The sequence below is a fragment of the Hypanus sabinus genome, unplaced genomic scaffold, assembly GCF_030144855.1.
Source record: "Hypanus sabinus isolate sHypSab1 unplaced genomic scaffold, sHypSab1.hap1 scaffold_714, whole genome shotgun sequence".
NCBI classification, from domain to species: Eukaryota; Metazoa; Chordata; class Chondrichthyes; order Myliobatiformes; family Dasyatidae; genus Hypanus; species Hypanus sabinus.
The window spans coordinates 200,215-220,185 of record NW_026781566.1 but is presented as its reverse complement, the minus strand read 5'-3'; the positions used below and the strand labels follow the sequence as shown (position 1 = coordinate 220,185).

The 19,971-nt window shown below is 41.4% G+C and overlaps 1 protein-coding gene across 2 annotated transcripts; it reads right to left on the bottom strand.

The window, feature by feature from the left end:
* Positions 1-10,754: 10,754 nt before the first annotated feature.
* Positions 10,755-19,226, bottom strand: LOC132389942 (scavenger receptor cysteine-rich type 1 protein M130-like). Of its 2 annotated transcripts, XM_059962509.1 has the most exons (8): positions 18,982-19,226; positions 18,828-18,902; positions 17,094-17,405; positions 16,929-16,964; positions 15,123-15,239; positions 14,191-14,298; positions 12,241-12,330; positions 10,755-10,969 (listed from the first exon to the last, which is right to left on the bottom strand). In XM_059962509.1, exons 1-8 carry the CDS (start codon positions 19,163-19,165, stop codon positions 10,956-10,958), a joined length of 936 nt encoding a protein of 311 aa, XP_059818492.1. In that variant the 5' UTR covers positions 19,166-19,226; the 3' UTR covers positions 10,755-10,955. The 2 variants fall into 2 exon arrangements, with proteins under 2 accessions (XP_059818492.1, XP_059818493.1); XM_059962510.1 differs by lacking the exon at positions 18,828-18,902.
* Positions 19,227-19,971: the final 745 nt, after the last annotated feature.

Sequence of the window (19,971 nt, the reverse complement as noted above, 5' to 3'; positions counted from 1 at the left end):
AAGTTGTCTCTGGGAATCTCGAAGACAACACGCCAGTTTTGCTGTCACTGTCCAGATATTTAAAAAGTGGAACAAGGGATTCACTCGATCATCCTTCCTTCTCAGACTGTGAGGAGGGATTCACTCATTCACCAGACTGACTGGCACGCCCGTAATTTTACAGAGGGGAAAGCCATTCACCTACTCAGACAGTGGGAATGGATTCACTCGGTCATCTCAACTGAGAGTACATCAGCACGTTCACACTGGGCAAGGCCATTGACCTATTTTGTGTTTGAGAAGGGATTCAGCCGGTCTTCCTACCTGTGGAAACACCAGTCAGTTCACACTGGGCAGAGGCTGGTCAGCCGCTGAATCTGTGGGGAAGGATTCACTCAGTCATCTGACTTAATGGCTCACCAGCGAGTTCGCAATGGGGAGAGGCCATTCACCTACTCGGACTGTGGGAAGGGATTCACTTGCTCATCCCAACTGAAGGTACATCAGAGAGTTCACACTGGCGAGAGACCGTTCACTTGCTCAGTCTGTGGGAAGGGATTCACTCAGTCATCCCAATTGAAGATACATCTGCGAGTTCACACTGGGGAGAGGCCATTCACCTGCTCAGACTGCGGGAAGGGATTCACACAGTCATCCCATCTATTAACACACCAGTCTGTTCACAGTGGGGAATGGCTATTCACCTGCTCAGACTGTGGGAAAGGATTCACTTTGTCAACTCAGTTATTGAGACACCAGTCAGTTCACACTGGAGAGAGGCCATTCACCTGCTCAGTCTGTGGGAAGGGATTCACTCAGTCATCTCATCTGAGGGTACATGAGCAAGTTCACACTGGAGAGAGGGCATTCACCTGCTCAGACTGTGGGAAGGAATTCACTCAATCATCTGATCTACAGATATACCAGCGAGTGCACACTGGGGAGAGGCCATTCACCTGCTCAGTGTGTGGGAAGGGGTTCACTCAGTCATCTGAACTGAAGGTACATCGGCGAGTTCACACTGGGGAGAGGCCATTCACCTGCTCAGACTGTGGGAATGGATTCACTCAGTCATGCCACCTAATGTCTCACCAGCGAGTTCACACTAGGGTGAGGCCAGTCACTTGCTCAGACTGTGGGAAGGGATTCACTCGCTCATCTGAACTGAAGGTACATCAGCGAGCTCACACTGGGGAGAGGCCGTTCAGCTGCTCAGACTTTGGGAAGGGATTCACTCAGTCATCCCAACTAAAGGTACATCAGCGAGTTCACACTAGGGGGAGGCCATTCACCTGCTCAGACTGTGGGAAGAGATTCACTTATTCATCCACCCTACTGAGACACCGGTCAGTTCACACTGGGTAGAGGCTATTCACCTGCTCAGTTTGTGGGAAGAGATATACTCAATCATCTAAACTAAAGGTACATCAGCGAGGTCACATTGGCGAGGGGTCGTTCACCTACTCAGACTGTTATGTAACACTCGCTTCAGCTATCAGCTTAATAATGAGGGGTGATTGCCCCCACCCACTCCGAGCCTGGCCAAACTTAAGAAATCTCATTTCGGTGGATTCTGCGTGATGTGTCCCCTGCTACAAATCAGTACCCCGAAACAACAAACAGAGCACAATATGTGATTAAATGGTTGGGCTTTAAAATCTTACTTTGACTATAGGGTTAGTAAAGAAAATGAAAATAAAAGAAAAAGGGCCCACTCTCTCCATTCACATCTTCTTATCTCTCCCTGGCAAAAGACCACAAAAATCTCTCTTCCAGACTCACAAGAAAGTACAACATTTCTGTCGTTGGATAGCCATGCACTCCAAAACCCTGTTATCTCCAGTCGTAACTTAAACATTGCTGCTACTGAGAAACCATTACCTCAGCAGTGAAACATTACCGAGTGCCCAATACATTAGCAGTGAAACCTTACAGCATGTTACACTTGTGACACACTACCATGTTCACACTGGGAAGAAAGTTTCAATAAGCTTCATGCTAGATATTTGTCCATCACTGTTGCTGAATGCAATTTTGAGAGTAACTCAGTGCTGAACTCTGCAATTATTGCTGTTGCTCACCACACCCAATTCTGCACCCTGGTCACTGGGAATGCGTGGAGTTTCTTCTGCTGAAGATTCCAGTTTAATGTGACTGGAGTTTAATATTCTGGATCTGAAAAAAAAAAATAAATCAGTTTAAACTGTCTCAGGTATTTGGTTAATTTATAACACACCTAGTGTATAGTAGAGAGTTAACTCAGGCCGGCCGTACTCTGCCAGTGATTCTGTTACTTGACAGTCCGTTTAAATACTCCCCTGGTGTTCCATTTCGCTCTCCCTGTTGTGATAGTTTCCAAACCGTCACCACTCTGTGGGTGAAGATGTTTCCCTTGATTTTTCTTTCTTTCTTTTTACTGTATTTTTATTCAAAAGAAATCAAGACATACAGAGTGCAACACATAGATACATCTCAACAGAAACTGTGTACATTCATATATTGTAATAAAACTAATCAAAATACTATAGCACATCACATAAAGGTATACCACTCCGTAATCATAAATTTAAAGATAAATCATACATCATAAAAGAAATTTTTATGTACAAAGGAATCAACCCCCTACCAACTACCGAAGGAAAAAAAAACTGATGGATGATAATGAATAATTAGATAAAAAACATACTTGCTTAAGAAGAAAATATACATAAAAGTCTGTGCACTGTTAAGCTTTATAAATTGAAAAAATAATTTAGGGAAGGTCCCCAGATATCATAAAAAGATTGTTTCGAATTTAAGGCTGAACAGTGGATCTTCTCTAAATTTAAATAAGACATAATGTCATTTAGCTATTGAAGATGTGTAGGAGGGGTAGACTCCTTCCATTGAAGCACGATTGCTCTCCTTGCTAAAACAGAGGTAAAAACTAAAACTTGTAGATTAAAAGTAATTCATTTGCAATAATACCAAGCAAGGCAGTATGGGATTTGGGTCAAATTGGGCCCTAAGAGGTTGTGAGAAGTTATGAAATGCTTTCTGCCAAAACCTTTCAATTTTAGAACAAAGCCAAAACATATGAATTAAAGAAGCATCAGCAGAGTTGCATTTATTACAAAGTGGAGAAACGTTCGGATAAAAACTGGACAGCTTCTGTTTAGAGATGCAAGCTCTATGAACTACTTTGAATTGTGTAGAAGAGAATGACGAGCACAGGAATATGATTTATTAATCCATTTCAGAATTTTATTCCATCTTTCATTAGAAATCTGATAATTGAGGTCATCCTCTCAAGCTTTTTTTTTCAATTTTATCTAAAAAATCTTGTATAGAAACAATCAACAAGTTATAAATGCTGGTAATAGAAGCATTAACAAAAGGTTTTAAATTTAAAAGATAGTCAAGTAAATTTTTAACAGGACCTATAAGAAAAATAGTTAATCGGGAACATAAGAAATCTCTAATTTGAAGGTATCTGTAAAATTGTGTTTTGGCAGTGCAAATTTAGTTGACAATTGGTCAAATGAAGCAAAAGACCCTGAGATAAACAGGTCCCAAAAACACTTAATACCTAATTCATCCGAAATATTGTCAGTCAGGGAAGGGATAAAAAAATAATTAAGGAGAATGGGATATGATTGGGAGATGTTTTTTTCTGCAGACTGGAGAAGCCGATCTGCCTGCAGTTCTGTCTGAGATGTTCTTCGCCCCTCTAATCTCTGTGCTGAGGAAAAATGGAGTCAAGTTCGGAAAAGGGGAAGTACAAGAAGATCTAGGTGTTTTTCTAAATCAGGCAATGAAAGCAAGCATGCAGGTATAGCTGAAGGAAGCTTATGGCATGCTGACCTTTATAACGAGGAATTGAGTATAGGAGTAAAGTGGTCCTTCTGCAGCTGTCCAGGGCGCTGGTGAGACCCCACCTTGAGTATTGTGTCTAGTTTTGGTCTCCAAATTTGACGAAGGACATTCTTGCTATTGAGGGAGTGCAGCATTGGTTCAGAAGGTTAATTCCCGGAAAGGCGGGGCTGTCATATGTTGAAAGATTGGAGCGACTGGGCTTGTATACACTGGAATTTAGAAGGACGAGAGAGGATCTGATTGAAACATGTAAGAAAATTAAGGGATTGGACGCGCTGGAGGCAGGAAACATGTTCCCGCTGATGGGTGAGTCCAGAACTAGAGGTCACAGTTTAAGTATAAGGGGTAGGCCATTTAGAACAGAGATGTGGAAAATCTATTTCACCCAGAGAGTGATAATATGCGGAATGCTCTGCCCCAGAGGGCAGTGGTGGCCGAGTCTCTGGATGTTTTCAAGAAAGAGTTGGTTAGAGCTCATATAGATAGCGGGGTCAAGGGATATGGGGAGAGGGGAAGAACGGTGTACTGATTGTGTATGATCAGCCGTGATCACAGTGAATGGCGGTGCTGGCTAGAAGGGCCGAATGGCCTACTCCTGCACCTACTGTCTATTGAATGACATTGGTATTACCCTCCTTATGCACAGCTCATTTCCACATTATGGGACATTTTCACTGCTTCTAAAGGGTTGTTAGAAACACACTGTCCTCGAAAGTCTGAACGCAGAATGGGAAACCATTAGTTAGATGTTCAACTGAGCAGGGTCAGACACCAGAGGTGGGTGTGCTCAGTTCAGAGTTTGGGGTTCTTGGACGATGGTCGGGGTAAGAATGTATGATGAGGAGAAGGGAATCAGCCAAGGGGTATGACTACAAATGACAGAAAAGCAACATTTGGATGCTAATTGGCAGAGAAAATACTTTGCTTGTCTGACTGATGACACAAACAATGCCCGTAGTCAGGTGCCCCATTGGTCGAGGCACATGTATGTGTTGAGAATGGTTATATCTTTTGAGGCAGTTGTTCCTGCTTGTTTATACTGTAATATTACATCCGAATGTTTATTTCAGATTATCCTATCTGTAATAATGTATTGATCATCATATAAATTGTGAGATCCAGTCGCTTACTGCAGCAGGCTTGAATTTATGGTGCCGTAATGAAGTTACTGTGGTCATTCATGAATTTGTAATATAAAGCAAGATTTTGGTGAATGACATTTGCCATTTGATTGTACCTGCATAAGTAGTCAGATTGAATTAAATTGCTGCAGGATCCCAGAATGTGCTGGATTGTGTCTGGTTTCTCTTTGCATTTTCTGTGTATTGCCTTGTTTGTTTATATTATATGTATTTTTTGTGTTTTCTTTTTCTTTTTTTAATCATCTTGTCCTGTATTTCTGCAGGAAACCCCTGTTTTTTCTAGGAAGAGGTCTCCAAATCTCAGTCAGGTGCTCGATGTTTCCTTGTCAACATCTAGTCTGCTCAGATTGTTGGGATGTCTCCCATGGAGGGTCATACTCATTGTTAATGTTTACTTACCTATAAATAATTTATTTTTTCTTGATTAGCCTCTCATCAAAGTTTGCTGGTCTGTATCTCTTATCATAATTGCACTTACACACATGGAGCGTTGAATACTGCACATTTTGATGAAAATATAAACGTAGAAGTTTTATCTGACTTGTGTGATTTTTTTATGTGTGTTATTCAGCTTCCTCCTTCTGTCTAAGGTAGTGTTAATCTGTTTAAATAGAGTTTGAGTTTAAATAGGCTTTTCTAAAGTTGTCATTTCAGTTCTTATTTATCTTCCTAATTTTTTTTCTGACTGAAATGGGACCAAGATATTTTCATAAAAAAGAGTCAATGTCAGTAGTGATTAATTTCCTTTGTTGTATTAGTTAACTATTGAACTCTGTTTGGCAGATTTTTTTTAAGCCTTGAACTAAATTTTGTCAAAGTTTCTCCTGTTCTTTGCACTACATTTGCTTGTTGATTTTCCAGATATGTGGGTATCAAGAGTCCTGATGAAGGGTCTTGGCCCGAAATGTTGATTCCCATCCATAGATGCTACCTGACATGCTGAGCCCCTCCAGCAGTTTGTGTGTATTTCTCTAGATTTCTAGCATCTGCAGATCCTCTTGTTTCCCAGGTATTTAAAAGATTCTTGAAAGAAAAAGCCGGTAATGGGGTTGTGTGACTCTGTTTCTAAAATATTAAATAAAATCATTAGAAAGACGTTGCATAGGGTTGGCAGGTGTAGAATTTGTGGCTTGAATTAAGGAACAGCAAATGTAAAAATAAAGTCCCTGATGTGAATTGTATAGAGACCACCCAAGCAGTAGTAAATCACGTGGTCCACAAATTACAATGGGAGATAGAGGGTAATGTTACAACAGTCATGGCGGATTGTCATGGAGTTGATTAGGAAAATTAGTAAGATCCATCAAGAAGGCAGTATCCATTATTAAGGATTCCCACCACCAAGGATATGCCCTCTGTTCAATAACACCATCAGGGAGGTGGACGGGAGTCTGAGAACTCACATCAATATTTTAGTAGCAGCTGCTTCCTCTCCTCCATCTGAGGTGATTTACAGGGATGTTGCCTGGATTGGGGAGCAAGTCTTGTGAAAGCAGATTGAATGAACTCGGCCTTCTCTCCTTGGAGCGGCGAAGGATGAGAGGCGACCCGATGGTGTTGTACCCGATGGAGGTGTACAAGATGATAGAGGCATTGAAAGTGTGGCTTCTTTCCAGGGCTGAAATGGTTGCCACAAGAGGACACAGTTTAAAGGTGCTGGGGAGTTGGCACCGAGGAGATGTCTGGGGTACGTTTTTCACTCAGAGAGTGGTGAGTGCGTGGAATGGGCTGCCGGAAACGTTTGTGGAGGCAATACGATAGGGTATTTCAAGAGACTTTTAGATATGTACATGAAGCTTAGAAAAATAGAGGGCTACGGATAAGCGGCGAATCTAGTATAAAAAGAGAGCTTTGTGGACATTCCAGAGACCCAGTCAGTGTTGGAACAGAGCTCTTTGAATTAAATAAAAGTATGGAAGAGGCAAGCGGGACGGCATTGTCTTGTGTCGGCTCCCGGTGAGACTAGGGGCTTCATGCTTTGTCTCATGTGGCGTGGACGAAACGAAACAGAAGCCAAAGAAACACATTAGAGAACTTGGTCGAGGTTGCCCATCGTACAAAGCAGGCAGGATGGTGGAGGAATGCTCCTCCTGCAGGATGAGAAAAATCATGGAACCTCAGGATCCCCCCGATGACTACATACGCGAGAAGTGCAACTAACTCCAGCTCATGAAGTACCGCATTAATAAGCTGGAGCTTGTGTTGGGTGAGCTTAGGGGAGACAGAGCATTTAATAGATAGAACTATTGGGCAGGTGGTTAGAACCAGAGCAGAATTCGGGTAATCGATGTATGAACACCGAGAAAGGTAAAGGAAGTAAGTGCAGGGTCTTTCTGTAGACCTTCGGATGCTGCTGAGGGCGATGACATATCCGGACACTGTGGTCGGCTCTGATCCTCAGAACTGTCAGGTGAATTCAAGCGGAGTAATAGACATCGGGGATTAGATAATTAGGGGTCTGATAGAGATTCTGCGGCAGCAAAAGGGAAGCCGGAGTAATGTGTTGCCTCCAGGATGTCTCCGGAAGTTTGCAGAATATTCTGGAAAATGAGCGTGAGCAGCCAGAGGTCGCGGTACATGTTGGTATCAATGACAGAGGCAGGAGTGAGGTAGAGGCCCGGACAGTAAGTTTAGACAGTTAGGAGGGAGGCTGAAGAGCAGGACCTCTCCGGAATACACTCGGTGCCAGGAGCTAGCGAAGGTCACAACAGGAATATAGGCAGATGAATACGTGACTGAGGAGGTGGTGCAGGGTTTCATATTCTCAGATCATTGGAATCTTTTCTGGGAAGGGAGTGGCCTTTACAAGTGTGACGCGAGGCATGTGAACTGGAAGGGAATCAATATCCTGGAAGGGAAGTTTGCTAACGCTGAAGTGAAGAGGCAGAGGATGGGCGGTTGCCGCACAAGGAATGACAAATAAAGACGCACTGAGCCCGATGGTTGGAGATGTGACTATTTTAATGCAGGTCGAAACATAAACAAGGCAGGGCGGATGAACTGGGATCAATACGTTAAACTATGATATTTTGGCCATTACCGAATGTTGGATCTCTCCGGGCAGGAAGGACTGTTGAGTGTTCCGGGAGTCAGATGTTTTAAAAGGAGCAGGGAGGAAGGAGAAGAGGTGGGACAGTGGTACTACTAATCAGGGCTATTATCACGGCTACAGAAAAGGTGGAAGTCATGAAGGGACTGTACACTGAGTCATTCTGAATGGAAGTCAGAAACAGCAATGGGAAAATAACGTTACTAGTTGTTTTTGTAGTTAACACCCTAACCCCGCAATCGTAACAGAAGCATTGAGGAACGGATGGGGAGGTAGATTTTGATACGCTGCAATAATAATAGGGTTGTTTTGATGGGAGATCTTAACTTTCATAATATTGACCGTCATCTCCCCAGAGCAAGCAGTTTTGATACAGTGGAGTTTGCTAGGAGTATTCCGAAAGGTTTCCTGACACGATATGTAGGTAAACCAAATGCAGGAGGGGCTGTATCTGATCTGGTATTGGAAAATTAACGTCGTCTCGGTGGAAGAGCATTTTGGAGGTATTGATCGCAAATCTATCTCCCTTACCATGGTGCATGAGCGTAATAGAAGCAGACAATTTGCGAAAAGTTGTAGAAAATCTAGTTAAGAAGAGAAGAAATGCTTGTGAAAGTTTCAAGAAACTAGGTACTGTTTGAACTCTAGAAAATTATAAGGGTGCCAGGAAGCAGCCCAAAAATGAAATTAGAAGAGCTAGAAGGAGCCACGAGAAGGCCTTGGCGAGCAGGATTAAGGAAATCCCCAAGGCATTCTACAAGCATGTGAGGAGCAAGTCGATGAGCCCTGTGAGTGTAGGACCAAGCAGGTGTGAAAGTGGAAACATGCGCATGGAGCTGGAGGAACTAGCAGAGGCCCTTTAAGAATACTTTGCTTCAGTAGTTACCAGTGAAAACGACCTTGGCAATTGTGGGGAGGACTTACAGCGGACTGAAACGCTTGAGTGTATAAACGTTATGAAAGAGGATGCACTAGAGATGTTGAAGCTATTAAGTTTGATAAGTCGCCGTGACCGGATGAGTTGTACACCGGGCTGCTGTGGGAAGCGAGGGAAGGGATTGCTGAGACACTGGCGATGATTTATCGTCAGCAGGAACGGGACAGGAGCCATAGGATTGAATGCTTGTAAACGTTGTTCTTGTGTACAAGAAAGAGAAAAGAGATCATAAATTATAGACCAATGAGTCTTGCTTCAGTGGTGGGCAAGTTATTAAAGAGGATACAGAAAGGCAGGATTTATGAGCATTTGGAGAGACATAATCTGCTTTAGCATAGTCAGCATGCCCCTTTCAAGGGCAGGTGCCTAATGAAACTGTCTGAATTATTTTGATGATGTAACAAAGCACATTGATAAAGGTAGAGCAGTGGATACTCTAAGGATTATAACGATTTCAGTAAAGCACTTGGTATGGTACCCCATGCGAGGCTCATTCAGAAAGTAATGAGGCGTAGGATCAAGGAGACATTGCTTTGTGGATCCAGAATTTGCTTGCCAAAAAAGGGAAGGGACGGCTGTCCATGGTTCATATTCTGCATGGAGGACGGTGACCAGTAGGGTTCCACAGTGAACTGTTCAGGAACCTCTCCTCTTAGTAATTATTATAAATGACCTGGATGAGCAAGTCGAAGTGGGTAGCAAGTTTACTGATGATATAAAAGTTGGTGTTGTACTGGATAGTCTGGGGGTTTGTCAGAAGTTACAGCGGGGCATTGATAGGATGCAGAATTGGGATGGGAAGTGGAAGGTGGAGTTCAGCTCAAATGTGTGAAGCAGTTCATAATGGTAGGTCAGATTTTAAGAAAACGTTTTGTTAATAATAAGAGGCTTGGCAGCGTTGCGGATCAATGAGAGCTTGGGCTCCGTTCCCATAGGACAGGCAAAGCTGCTGCACATGTTGACAGTGTTGTAAAGAAGACGCATAGAGTGATGGTCTTCATCAACCGTGGGACTGAGTGAATCCAAGAGCCTTGCTGTAATGTTACAGCAAGGGAAGACCATGGTTAGACCCCGCTTGGAGTACTACGTTCAGTTCTGATCACCTCACTGCAGGAAAGATGTGGGAGAGTGTAGAGGAAGTTAACAAGGAAGTTGCGGGAGTGGAGTGAATTCCTTATGGGAACAGGTTGAGTTAACTTGGACTTTTCTCCTTGAAGCGAGGGACGAGGAGAGGCGACCTGACGGAGGTTTAAAAGAAGGTGAGAGGAATTGATCGTGTGGATAGCCAGAGGCTTTTTCTCACCCAGAGCTGAAATGGCTACCATGAGTTGGCATAGGTTTCAGGTGCTTAGAAGATGGTAGACAGGAAATTGCAGAGGTATATTTTTCACAGAGAGAGTGGCGGGTGAGTAGAAAGCACTGCCAGCAAAGGTGGGAGATGCTGATTAAGTAAGTTCCTTTAAGAAAGATAAGTAGATGAAGCTCGGAAATTAGAGAGCCATGCGGTAGGGAAATTCTCGACAGTTTCCAGATAAGAATATTGATTTCGTGAAAATATTATAGTGCCTGGATTTTAAATGTGCAATGTAATTGCACTGACAGTGACATTCACTTTAAAATGGATTACAAGCATCGCTAAAGTATGCTACCTCAATAGAAATGTGCAACTTAATTCAAAACGATCATATGGAATACTTCCTTCATTTATTATGTTAGTTCCATAGCCTGTCACTAATATTTGATTATGGCAACTTTTATTGTGCCTGTATTGAACAATTCTACAACAGCGTACTTCACAGACAATAACGTATAGAAAGTGCAAGCAAGAGGGGGCACAGTTTGTTTTTCGGTCTTCATCGGGCTGATGTGAAGGATGGGAATTAACCGTTGACCATTCGAGCAGCAAGTGACTTGGAATTCCTGAACTGTTGTCGCTCATTTCATCGTTACTGTCAGTCGAAGAGAAAACACGGAAAGCCAGATGCAAGCGAATCTAGGACTTGGGCTCTGCACGAGAGAAAATGACTGGCGTCAAATTGATCACAGATACACAGTTTCACCAAGCAAACAACACACACAAACTGCTGGTGGAACGCAGGCAGCATCTATAGGGAGAAGCACTGTCGACGTTTCGGGCCAAGACCCTTCGTCAGGACTAACTAAAAGGAATGATAGTAAGAGATTCGAATGTAGGAGGGGAAGGAGGAAATGCGAAATGATAGAAGAAGACCCGAGCGGGTGGGGTGAAGCTGAGAGCCGGAAAGGTAATTTGCAAAAGGTATACAGAGCTGGAAAAGGGGAAGGATCATGGGACGGGAGGTACACCAGAGGGAGATGGAGAACAGGAAGAGTGATGGGCAGAATGAGAGAAAAAAAGCGGGTGGGGAAATCTAAATATATCAGGAATGGGGTACGAAGTGGAGGAGGGGCATTAACTGAAGTTAGAGAAGTCAATGTTCATGCCATCAGTTTGGAAGCTACCCAGCGGTATATAAGGAGTTGTTTCTCTAACCTGAGTGTGCGTCAGTAGAGGACAGTAGAGGAGGCCATGGATAGATATATCAGATATCAGATAGTCAAATCTCAATTTGTTATTTCTATCCATGGCCTCCTGTACTGTCGATTCCCATTCTGATATGTCGATCCATGGCCTCCTCTACTGTCAAAATGCAGCCACACTCAGCTTGGAAGAACAACACCTTATATACCGGCTGGGTATCCTCCAACCTAATGGCGTGAACATTGCCTTCTCTAGCTTCCGTTAATGCCCCTCCTCCTCTTCTTACCCCATCCCTGACATATTTAGTTTTTCCCCGCCTAGCTGAATATCAGGACAACCACTGTCCGTCATGTTCAAACAGTTTAAGGAATAAATTATGGCACTCACAACATTATTGCTATCGTCAGGAACCAGATCAGGGAGCGATTATATATAAGACATTATTTCTGACGATTGCCGCTGTGCAGCAGATTACTTGTGATGATGACCTATTTTGTTATACTCCAAACATGCTCGTTTATTTCGTATTAAACGGACTATAATTCAAACAGATTTAAAAGGGGTAAATCAGTCCTTTATTAAATTGAATGCTGACTACAGGCTTTAACAACACGCTTCTTGTAACGGAAGACCCTCACAAAACCACGAGATTGTTCAATCACATAAATACGCACATGTTACGACAATTTTCTTTTCCGGTTTAGGATCACAGACAGATTGAACTAAAGTACAGCAAAATGGAAATAAGTGTACCGACCGTGAATCTTGGAAAACAAACCTTCAGGGTCTTGTGGAGCATGACATGTACTATATATATAGTCGTTGGTGTAATATTCGACTTCATTGACGGAATGAGTGGATCCAGTAACTAGAATTCAAAGAAATAGATATTCAAGATATTTATTTGGTATTTTTCTTGTTTTTGTAATGAACACATCATTCAATCATTACATCAATGACAGGATAATCTTTACCATGCATGGCATAATCCTTGAATACTATTCAATTGAAGATAAAAGGAAGATGTGTGTTCCACCTTGAATTGATAATAAAATAATCTAAATGTGTACATGGAATCGATTTTATTGCTAAATCGTGTGCGTATTGCTTTTGGAAACGCTATCATTGACGAATGAACATAACTACGGCAATCCTGCAGGAGGTGAAGGATAACAATATATAGAAAGAAAGATAGATAGACTGATAAAGTAATACGATGAAAGGGTAATTATCAAGGCTTTTCTTTAAGTGGGGACAGTTTATGTTCGGTTACAGTTCAGTCGATATATTAAGTAGAAGTAAAACAAGCTAATGTGACTAAAGTCGTCATCCAGTTAGCAGAACATGTTCCGAGGGAGAATGAGTTCACGTTTCTAGTTAATGCCTTCGAACTGGAATGTGAGTAGGTATGTCCCTGGAAAGTTTGGAAGAGTGAGCCATAGTTTGTGGTGGGTAAATTCTTCGAGAGGATAGTCTGTGAAATAATTTACCAGCTTAAATCACGCTTAGAATATCACGCTCACTTCTGCTCAGCTCATTTTTGAACGGCATGAATACTCCGTGCAGAAGAGATTTAACAGAATGATGCCCGAAGTAGGAGGCGCAAATTTTAATTATAGATTGCTCGATGTAGACTGCTCCTCCTCAGAGCTTTTTCCAAGATCGGAAATGGCTCATATGAGGGAGTTACCTTCAAGCTGATTCGAAGAAATAATGCAGTGTTGTCAGTGGTAATTTTGTTAGGGGTGAAAGCGGGGAACGCCCTTTCGAGGCTGATATTGGAGATAGATATATTAGGGCCATTTAGTAAACTTTTTACGTGGCCACATGTGGTCAATTGCTTTCTATGAAAGCAACTAAAGAATGTGTATGATGGGAGAGCAAAATTGTTCTCGTGTAAGTTAACAGGTCGGCACAACATCGTGAGCGTAATGAACGGCACTGTGCCATGTTGCTCCATGTTCAGTGTTCTCTGTTCTACATTCTATTGTTGAACAGCGAAAAGTTTCGAACGAAGGCTCTTCGAAATTGCTGAAAAAAATCCTAGTTGTTTCAGGAAAGAGGAAAGGAAATGCCTCTAATACTCTGGGGACTATATCAGCAGATGCTGGCAGTGTATGCTTCAGATTTGTATTATTAATTGAGGTTCCGTTCAATGATCATGAGTGATATCATACCACTCCAGACTGCAGACTGAGATAGTTGAAACCGTGTTCTCAGCATCCCTCACAATTCATATCTATTGTGCTACGGAACAAAAGATATGCATTTTCGTCGTCTATTTACCACATGTATTTATGCCCTCGAAGGTTCTGACTTAATTTCCCACGTTCTATTAGGGGTCCTTACCTCTCGTCGGATCTTGCCTGTCACCAACCAGCCTACCCTCCTTTCCCATGCTCCAGCTCCTTATTTTAGCTTCTGTAACTCCTTTACAGAGCCAATAAAATGATTTGGTTCTAAACGTTGACGGTTCATTCTCTACCATAGATGCACCTAGATCTGCTGAGTTCCAGTAGAATACTGTGTGCTTTGCTCAAGATTTTCAGCATCCGCAGAATCTCTTTTGTTTATTGTATGATACCCCGTTATTATTTTTGTTACAATTTCATTTCTGAAGTACCTACAGAGCAGTGAGTTTTTGTTGTTTCTTGATTTTGATAACAATATTGGATGTATTTAGACGGTATCAATTTGTACATCGCGGATTCTGTGTCATAATACAGACCTGAATCTTGCATCTCAGAAAAATTCTTGAATGGTGGAATATTTTCAATTTCCTCATAAATTGCTTGGTAAAAGTCAACAGGTAATCCTTGGCCACTCATTAGTGTACCTAATGAAGAGGGAGTTGAGATGAACATCGGCTTCAACGAACTTGTACACGAATATTATGATTAAACTAAAATAAATTAAAATGATCTAAGTCAAGATGAAGAGTCAGGGAACGTGATCTTTGAATCGGACAGATGTGTGCATCATGTCCCTGACCAATTAACCGAATAAATTTGACATCAGAAAGACAAAGGGAAAGGTACAGAAGAACGAGTATATTTCCGATCATTGTTTCATAATGAATACACATCACATTTGAATCGATGACGAGTTTAATATTATTATTAGATAGATGTAGATGCCATCAGTATGGCAGCGGATGAAGTCAGGATGGAAATTCACACGTCACTCCAGCACCTAACAGAGAAAGTTTGGCTGTGTCAAAGAAATTTAAAAGCATCGTGAATATTCAATGATAAAATGATAAGAAGAAAAAGAATGGGGTAAATGCATTCTCTTACTTCGATTGGGAGAACCGAATCAGAATATTCGAGGATACACAGCAGATTCTTAAAACTTATACTTCCAGATTTTCAGCGCATGGAAGTATTACAGTGAAATAAACAGTGAAGCAGCCGCTTACCAAATCAGATTTAACCTTCAATTTCCATTACTGCATAATGAAAATTTATCATAAATCCATGAACTGTAAGGGACAGTGAAAGCCACTATTATAAATGTCTCACAGAAGTCAAATTAATTTTGAACTAAAGCGGTAAAAAACATATTTAATTTAGTCTTTTCTGCACAAAAATATTTTTTTGTGAATACACCAACAAACTGAAAGCGTCACAATAAAAGGTCGATGTAAAAATTGGCCCTCACCACTGATTGCTGATCGTCTCCACGTTATCGTGAACAGTATTAAAAACTCAATGATGAATATAATTCCAAGAGTTATGCAGACAGTAACCATGATAGATGGGGTCCAGTTTCCTAAAGCTTTAAACGAAACGCAAAAACATATATTTCAATAAACAGAAAACAAACACTATAGATCCAATGCCACGAAATTTTGAGCGATGTTTAATGAATTTAATCATATATTCAGTTATCACGATTTTTGAAAGTTATATCCCTATACATTTAATGAGAGAAAGAGCGGGGCGGAGACACAAGGACTATTTCACAATAAAGCCTGATATGTCAGAAGTATTTCCCAGAGCAATAAATGTTTCTCTAGCCACCTGGTATCAAATCATGATAAACACACCAAGCAACGTCGTGTTCAAATTCCATTTTCCTGCACATTGCTGGATTGGAACAGCAAGAAGGGAAGTGAGTTTAATTTTATGAAAACAGTTCCAGGAAGAAATTATTTCAACATACTTATCCATGTTTTTTTTTTCTCTTATCCGCCTTTAATCAGCAAACAGAGATTTAGCTAATAATTATAAAGATAGTGTTACTCTTGGACCTCCATACCTCTCCTTTCTTCCACCACCCTCCACATTCCCCTCAGCTGTGGCGAGGAGGGAGGGCCACAAGGGTTAGGAGGGAACTGTGGAAGGGGAGTGAGGTAGGACATTGAGGGAGTGCTGAGGAGAGAATGCTGTGGGAGTGGAGTGAGCTAACTCGATTAAGTCAACCCATACGACATGCAATGGATCCAGAAAATGTTGGTCAGCTGCTGATTATTACTGCTAGCGGTCTGTATGTAACTAGGAGTAGTGCAATTGATTTCATTCCAAATATGCATTTATAGGCCAGGTCCACATAGCGATGTTGGTCTTTATGAAGTCAGAGCAATACAGAGGAAATGGGACCTCATAGCCTTGATACTTCTTCCTCAACGCGTGCATTAAGGGTTCAAAAATAAGTCTGAGCACTTGCACTCTTACATAACGTCACCAAATCTCGAATATTATTTAGGGTCCAAAATATTAATCAATTATACTGCCGTTGAGCACTCATTTCATGCTGTGCTGTCGCGGGATGACTAAATACTATTCAGGCCATGCATTCTTAGCGCTGATGTCATCAGGAAGAATATACCGGAGCCTTGGGTCCACACAACTGGGCTCAGGAATAGTCATTATCTATCAACAGCCATGATCCTGCTAGGGTGCGTAACTTCAATTATTCTAGTGGTGAACAGATTCCACAACCTATATTTTCTTTCAAGCGTTACACAACTCTTGTTCTCAGTATTAATTTTTACTGATCCATTTGCTGACATTGTTTCTGGTTTTCCATTTGCGTACTTCGTTGCCCTTTGGTGTTTGTTATTTTTCCGCACTTGTTTTTGAGAATTTCTTTAGAATTTCTTTTATGTTTCTTTGTATGTACACTGAATGCCGTAAGAAAATGAATCTCAAGGCAGTGAATGACGATATATGGATATCTGATAACAAATTTCCTTTTAACTTTAATTTTTACTATCTGCAAACATCAAAACTTTCTCAAGACGATCGAATGTGCTACAAGTTGAGTCACAAAAAACGTTTGAACGGGAGTGGAGTTCATGTTATTAAGAATTCTGCATATTCCTGCTTAAAATAATGGGCGAGACAATCAGGGTCCCATACAGTTTCCAAATCATCCATTGTGAACTTAGCAGTGAGGCAATACGAATGATCAATTCTTGATATCTGCAGCATAAAAGCGATACTTAAGCGTCAAAATCCATACCTGAATTGTCGCGTTCAGTAGGAGACACTCTGGAACCTGTGTACAGATTGAAAAGAAGTTTCAACAAACGCATCTCTGTTGGCGTTTATATTTGATATTTCTAACTACGAAAATCACAAATCAGTTGGAGAGAAATTGAAATGTCAGACAAAGCCCAAAGCATACCAGAACAAAGAACGATGACATCTTCTTTGTGATCACAGTCGTGTTGACCAAATGGTGAGGAACGACAGCTGGACAGAAACGATTCACTTCCGGTGCATTTTACTTCATCAAGCCAGACATCAGCGGCTCCCTGGGTCATGTTAACATCTTCGGGAGGCCAGAGAGCAAGGCCACATCCTAGTTGTCTGCAGACTACATTGGCATCGGCCAGATCCCAAGAGTCGTCACACACCGTGCCCCAACTTTTATTAACTTGTACCTCAAGCCTTCCGGAGCAGCTGTGACTGCCGCCAACAAGTTGCAATGGAACATCTAGGTATGAAAGAATAAAATGAAAATTTATTTAATCATTAGCCTGGGAATCTGATGTTTGTCAGAGGAAAAATAGAACTAATTATAGAACGCAAGGACAGGCACCTCGGCCCACCAGTTCTTAATCCAAAACTCTGAAAGTTATGCTACCTCTCTTCTGCCTCATATAATCGATATCGCTCAAATATTTACACTTGCCTACTCCAGTGGAAAGCCTATCAAAAACGATAATTGTAAACATTTCTATATCACTCCTCCAAGCCCGTTCCAAGCACAATCATGGTTAATTTACGAATAAAGCTTTTCCTCTAACACTTCATTTAAGCCATCGTCTGTCACCTTAAATGCCTCCGTTAATATTTGGTATTTTTATTACAATGATTCAGACTCTCTAATTGACCTGTCTCACCTAATGTTATGCATCTGTTAGGACTAATTTTAGGTCCGCAGAATGAGTCTGAAGTGTTTCCGTCCTTTCTTATCCAGGCAGACTCTGAGTACGTCTCTTTTATAGCCCCCACACGGTTCTTGAAATGCGACTAATGGCAATATAAATAATGTGAAACCATTGCCTTACATAACCAGAAACACTTTATGCAGTCAATTCATCGTTGAATGACCACGCAACATATCTTATTCCTACCATCAGTGTCCGATTAATGAAGGCAAGTCACAGACCTTCCTCTTCAACTCATACCTCATCACGAAATACTCAAACACATGACGAAGACACTATCAGCCACCGTTTTTCTGTCTTTAGTTCATACCAGCGAAGAAAATAGTCGAATACAGCTCATGCATATCTTTCAATCCAACCATAAATTGCGGGCTTTGAACATACGTCGTCCTATGTTCTGTCTAGTTAACCACTTGTGTTATTTTGGTAATGTAACACAGGATGGCTTGAAGTTTCCTTTTCTCATATTTCCAACCCAGTAGGTATCTTTATCTATTAATCGCAGCCTTTATTCAGCTCTCTATATTGCCCAGTAGCCCGACAGCATTTATGTATGCCTCTGTTTACATATATTTGCTTCATTTATTTTGATCAAACCAGCAATGTATCTCGCCTTTGAATATCCCCATTACTTCCATCGTTCACTTCCCTCCTTCCCAGGTAATACCGATTCCCAAGTCCGTCCAGCTGGTCATAAGACAATTCCTGCATATCATTTATAATCTTGCCAGATAACAAATTCTCCCAATTATTTCCAGTTAACTCCAGTTATCTTCCGTCTGGGCATGGAATTTTTCCCAAGACACTCCCATTTGGCAGTGCTCAACAGGGTCACGGGAAACCAGGATTTTAGTCAATGGGGGTACAATTTCTTTGAGAGGAAAAAGGAACGAAATTATTTTTTTCTAATAGCGACGTTTATACAAGGTTTTCTGATTTCAACAAAGGCGTTTCGAATTCGTTACCTTCTGAAGGGAAAGAGGAGAATGTGTTTTCTTGCAAGCAGGCTTTTTCAGTGAATCCTTCCGTCATGTTGGATTCTGTTGGCAAAATAAATATTTTGACGATTTTATACAAAAATATGTAAAAGGTAAATAGATATAAGACTCTCTTATTTACCCTCACATACAACTCCTCCGTCATGCGAATGGTCACACTGGTGTTTTCCCCACGGTTGTGACTCACACTGCCAAAGGGTCGATTCGTGTGCTGTACATTCAATCTCATCCAACCATATAGGTCCAAGTCCTTTTCCAAATTGATATGAGCCAGGATAAATATATTTTATTGGTCCACATTTCATTTGTTTGCAAATCACTTCTCCAGATTTGGCATCAAGATCCGTGGAGCACACTGTTCCCCACGTCCCGTTGTACCACACTTCAATTCTTCCTCTGCATCGACTTCCTTCGTCCTGGTCCTGTAGGCGCAGCTTTTTGTGCTCTGATAAGGATGCATTTGAAACAAGGGTATTCGCAAAAGTAGAATACAATGGTATTCGAGTTTGTAGTTCTTCTGCAAAAGAAATTATCCGTGTGTGTGTGTGAGTGTGTGTGTGTGTGTGTGTGTGTGTGTATACGTGCTGTGTAGAGCTAGGACAATCAAATAAAATGTGCATATTCAGTAGGAAGTGATGGATTAGCAAAATTAAGCGAAGCCAGGAAGCACGGAGTGATATATTGTGCTGAAATACTTAAAAGAGAGAAGGGGTTAGTGACGGAATATTGAGGAATAGCGGACTGATACTGGAATCTCATCGGATTCACCAACAATTGAGAAAGGTAAATATTTCAAATCCTTTCGGGAAGAAGTTGAAGAGCGAGGAGAAACTGTCCATCCTCTGTCCTTAACGAAAAGTGTGAATTGAGTCTTTGGAAATAAGTGGACCGAGACAAACCGTCACTTGCTCTTCGGGGCAAAAGCGGGACGTGGTTAAATGTGTTGACTGTACCTCAGTACCTTATTCTTAAGACCGCACCAACTAAACCCAGACTAATAGCAGACTGTGATGAAATAAAGGCGAAATTACAATATTATTTTCATTTATTCTATCCTCCGATTCAATAACAGTATTTGAAACAGATTTTAGGATTGATTTAAAAAAAACAT

Excerpts from the sequence above, each read along its gene's own strand:
- LOC132389942 (XM_059962509.1), bottom strand. The coding sequence starts at position 19,165 with ATGAAATGTGGACCAATAAAATATATTTATCCTGGCTCATATCAATTT. Across the intron at positions 18,903-18,981 it reads CGGAGGAGTTGTATGTGAGG|AATCCAACATGACGGAAGGA; the intron begins GTAAATAAGAGA and ends TTTTGCCAACAG. Across the intron at positions 17,406-18,827 it reads CTCCTCTTTCCCTTCAGAAG|ATGTTCCATTGCAACTTGTT; the intron begins GTAACGAATTCG and ends TTTCATACCTAG.